General features: G+C 48.5%; 1 protein-coding gene across 1 annotated transcript in view; it reads left to right on the top strand.

Annotated features, from left to right (window-relative positions):
• The window catches only part of LOC143275517 (uncharacterized), a 13,696-nt gene that overhangs the window by 1,853 nt on the left and 6,843 nt on the right, over positions 1–5,000 (top strand). Inside the window, exon 2 of the mRNA XM_076579688.1 lies at positions 1,766–1,891. Within this exon, the coding sequence (XP_076435803.1) occupies positions 1,766–1,891 (126 nt within the window). The remainder of the gene's footprint in view (positions 1–1,765; positions 1,892–5,000) is intronic.

Genomic DNA, 5,000 nt, shown 5'->3' with positions numbered 1-5,000 from the left:
GGTGTGAACTTTGAAACAAATATCTAAATGCAATTACAGAATATTTCTTAATGGGCTTCGTAAAAGAGAATCGTTGAATCATAGCGACCGGAACAACTGATAATGAATGCAAAAAGTCAAAAACATCAACGTTCTCAGTAAAATTATGATGACACACTTTTGTGCAGGTAAGGCTTCATCAAATCAAAGTCGCAAATCATATGCTTAATTGTCACATTACTGAAGCATATGTACATGACTTTTAGAGCAATATTTAGTCCGTAATGAATTAGATGATAGTCTGAAAATTAAACTTAGAATTGGTCTGCGTCCAACTCTAAAACCTCGTCAACTGACGAGGTTTTAGAGTTGAATGAAAGCACATATAAAAGTCTTTCTAGGAAATTACTTATTCCCTTGGTAGGGGTGAGTTTGTTGGTGTGGCTGGTTGGTTGGTTGGTTGGTTGTGTTTACATTGCCTGTGGTTCATACTGCCATCGAGTGTCAGGTGAGGTTTGAAAGGGGTGTGTTCGTTTGTCTGTTCGTTTGTCTGTTCGTTTGTCTGTTTGTTTGTTGGTTGGTTGGTTGCTTGGTTAGTTGGATGGATGGTTATTTGTTTGTTTTTACATTGCCTGTGGTCCATACTGTCGTCGCCTGTCATGTGAGGTTTGAAAGGGGTTTGGCTGGTTGGTTGGTTGGTTGGTTTGGCTGGTTTGTTGGTTGGTTGGTGGGTTGGTTGGTGGGTTGGTTGGATGCTTGGTTGGTTGGGTTGGATTGGTTGGATGGTTGGTTGGTTGGTTTGGTTGGTTGGTTGGTTGGTTGGTTGGTGGGTTGGTTGGTGGGTTGGTTGGATGCTTGGTTGGTTGGGTTGGATTGGTTGGATGGTTGGTTGGTTGGTTTGGTTGGTTGGTTGGGTTGGATTGGTTGGATGGTTGGTTGGTTGGTTTGGTTGGTTTGGTTGGATGGTTGGTTGGGTTGGATTGGTTGGGTTGGATTGGTTGGATGGTTGATTGGTTGGTTTGGTTGGATGGTTGGTTGGGTTGGATTGGTTGGATGGTTGGTTGGTTGGTTGGTTGGGTTGGATTGGTTGGATGGTTGATTGGTTGGTTTGGTTGGTTGGTTGGTTGTTTACTTGTTTGTTTTTACGTTGCCTGTAAATCATACTTTGGTAGTCTGTCAAGTGAGCTTGGGAAAGGTTTTGTTTGTTTCTACATTTTCTTACCAGTTTTGATAACACGTAGACAACTGACATGAGCACAAAAATAAGAAAGGAAGAGGGAAATGGAAATGAACGAAACACGCAACAACAACAACAACAACAACAACAACACAATTGAAGAAAAACATGGTTGGGATGAGCTGGAGTTGGTTTGTGTTGTATATATGTATGTATGTATGTATGTATGTATGGGTGCATATCCTGAATTCTAAATGACGAAAAAGATATCAGAAAAAAAGGAGAAAAGTCCATTATTGGCTGACTGACTGACTGACTGACTGTTTGGTTGGTCGGTTGATTGATTGACAAATTGATTGATTGATTATATATATGTACACCTATCTATCTATCTATCTATCTATATATATATATATATATATATATATATATATATATATATATATATATATATATAGAGAGAGAGAGAGAGAGAGAGAGAGAGAGAGAGAGAGAGATTCTTTTCTCGTTGGTCGATTGACTGATGGACGTCCTGAACCGTTGGTCGGTTGATTGATTGCTTTGATTGATCGATCGATTAAATGCTTGACTGACTGATTGACGTTTCAGGTGGTGGTGTTTGCCAGCTACGTCTTCGGCTTTCTGTCGGTGTGGCTGGTGGTGTGCATCACGTTGGAAAATTACATCCGCATCTGTCATCCCTTCTCCGTGTGTCGTCACTGCACTGTGCAGAAGGTAAAGGGGTGTGTGTGTGGGGGGTGGGTGGGTGGGGGGTTGGGGGGGGTCTGGTGGAAGGGACTTGGGTGGGGAGGGAGAGGTGACTAAGGGGGGGGGAGGGAACTGGGGTGAAGAGGGGTGGGGGGGGGGGTAGAGGGTGGAGTGATTGGGGGGGATGGGGTGGTGGGGGTGGGAGAAGGGGTAGGGGGGGTGGGGGGGAAGAGGAGGATCACGTGTATTTGTTGTTTGTGTGGCTTGGACGAGTGGGGGTGGGGGGGGGGTGAGAGGCAGGGTGAGTGTGTGTGGGGGGGGGGTGGAGGCGTGGGGGCGGGGGGTGGGCGATGGGGACAATGTGGGGTTTGTGGAGACTTGGACAAGGGTGGGGTAGGTGTGGCTGATCACGTGTGTTTGTGGCAAGGAAGTGGGTGAGGGGGGGGGGAGGCTTGGGGAGGGGGGGGAGTCGAGGATTGGACTTGTGGGGTGGGTTAGGATGAGGGGAGTGTGAGAGGCAGGATGAGTGAGTTGGGGGAGTGAAGGAAGGGGGGGTGTGGTGGGGGAGGGGGGGTTGGCCATATTGGATTTGTGGGAAAGGGATTGGAGACTCGGACAAGGGCATTGAGGGTGAGGTTGATTATTGAGGGGAGTGTGATAGGCAGGAAGGATGGGTGAGCATGTTTGTGTTTGGAGAGGTGGTGTGTGTGTGTGTGTGGGGTGGGGGTGGGGGGGCGTGGGGGGGATTGGTGGTCGGGGGTTCGGTGGGGGGGGGGGTGACAATGTGAGGTATGTGAAATGGAACAGTCCAGGAGACTTGTATTGAGCAAGGTCGGGGTGGGTGGGTGTGTCTGTGTGGAGGGAATAGGGGTGGGTGGGTGTGTCTGTGTGGAGGGAATAGGGTGGGTGGGTGTGTCTGTGTGGAGGGAATAGGGGTGGGTGGGTGTGTCTGTGTGGAGGGAATAGGGGTGGGTGGGTGTGTCTGTGTGGAGGGAATAGGGGTGGGTGGGTGTGTCTGTGTGGAGGGAATAGGGGTGGGTGGGTGTGTCTGTGTGGAGGGAATAGGGGTGGGTGGGTGTGTCTGTGTGGAGGGAATAGGGGTGGGTGGGTGTGTCTGTGTGGAGGGAATAGGGGTGGGTGGGTGTGTCTGTGTGGAGGGAATAGGGGTGGGTGGGTGTGTCTGTGTGGAGGGAATAGGGGTGGGTGGGTGTGTCTGTGTGGAGGGAATAGGGGTGGGTGGGTGTGTCTGTGTGGAGGGAATAGGGCTGAGTAGGCGGAGAGGTGGCAGGGTGGGTTGGGGGAGGGGGGGGGGAGGCTTGTGGGAGAGGAGGTCTTCTGTGTGTGTGTGTGTGTGTGTGTGTGTGTGTGTGTGTGTGTGTGTGTGTGTGTTCGTACTTCAGTTAAGCGTCTTTTCACTATCACTGATATTAGATGATTATGTGTGTGTGTGTGTGTGTGTGTGTGTGTGGTGTGTGTGTGTGTGTGTGTGTGTGTGTGTGTGTAGAGACAGACAGAGATACCCTGAATCAGAGCAAAGCCCACTGAACACCCACACATATGACACGCATCACTGCATACGGTTTACTTTCAAGCTGTTACCACGCAAACATCCGCGAGCGCATGCACTAACACACACACACACACACACACACACACACACACACACACACACACACACACACACGCAATCATCTAATATAACTGATAGTAAAAAGACGCTAAACGAAAGAACGGCGAACACACACACACACACACAGACTCACACACACACACACACTCACTCACTCACTCACTCACACACACACACAAGTACGCACACAACACAAAACAAAACAAAACGTCACACACAAAAACAAACAAACAAAAAAACAACAACCGTATCTCACGCTCTGAACAAAGTATATTGTCAAAAATAGACCTATTGTCCCATCCTGATGGAATCCATTACGTTCTGCCCCAACCCCACCACCGCACCTCCCCCCCCCCTTTTCCATCTTTCCAACACCACCTCCACCCTCTTCCCTTTCCCTTCCCCACACCCCCCACCTAGTACCTTTTCTTTTATCCCACCACCACCACCAACATCCATCCTTCTGTGCGTTCATCCATCCATCTGTCGTCTGTAACCCCCACCCCCCAACCCCAACCCCCCTAACCACCCTCCTTACCTCTTCTCTCACCCCCTTCCATCTTTCCAAACAAACACCACCTCCACTCCCCTCCCTTTCTCCACACCCCCTACCTCTTCTTTTATCCCACCACCACCACCAACCATCCTTCTATCCATCCATCCATCTTCTGTACCCCACCCCTCCCCAACCCCCCTAACCACACTCCTGCCTCTCTTCTCTCCGCCCCCCCCCCCCCCTTCCATCTTTCCAAACAAACACCACCTCCACTCCCCTCTCTTTCTCCACACCCCCTACCTCTTCTTTTATCCCATCACCACCACCAACATCCATCCTTCTGTGCGTTCATCTATCCATCCGTCTTCTGTACCCCCCTCCCCCTCCCCAACCCCACTAACCACACTCCTGCTTCTCTTCTCCCCCCCAGCCCCCTTCCATCTTTCCAAACAAACACCACGTCCACTCCCCTCTCTTTCTCCACACCCCCACCTCTTCTTTTATCCCATCACCAACACCACTAACCATCCTTTTGTCCATCCATCCATCTTCTGTACCCCCCCCTCCCCAACCCCCTAACCACCCTCCTTACCTCTTCTCCCCCCCCCCAACCCCCTTCCATCTTTCGAACTTGGAAAACACCACCTCCACTTTCCTGTCTTTCCCTTTATTTATGTTGTCCGTTTTTTTCATTTATTTATTCATTCAATTGTTTATTTATTTATTTATTTATTTATTTATTTATTCATTTATTCCTCTTCACAAGATAGCCTTCCTCCCCTACCTCTTCCTTGTCTTCAGTTTCTTCCGTTTTAGAGTTATGCATGCGTGTGAATGACTGGTGTGAAAGCGCTTAGATTTGTCTCTGCACCAGATTCAGCGCTATATAATTATTATTATTATTATTTACTTATCTATCTATCTATTCATCGATTTATTCATTTATTTATTTATTTATTCACACATCCGTTCATTTATTCATGTATTTAGTTTATCTTTTTTCATTGATC

This window comes from Babylonia areolata, chromosome 30, assembly GCF_041734735.1.
Source record: "Babylonia areolata isolate BAREFJ2019XMU chromosome 30, ASM4173473v1, whole genome shotgun sequence".
Lineage (NCBI taxonomy): Eukaryota > Metazoa > Mollusca > Gastropoda > Neogastropoda > Buccinidae > Babylonia > Babylonia areolata.
Note: the sequence above shows the minus strand (reverse complement) of the source record. Positions and strands in the feature narration are given on the sequence as shown.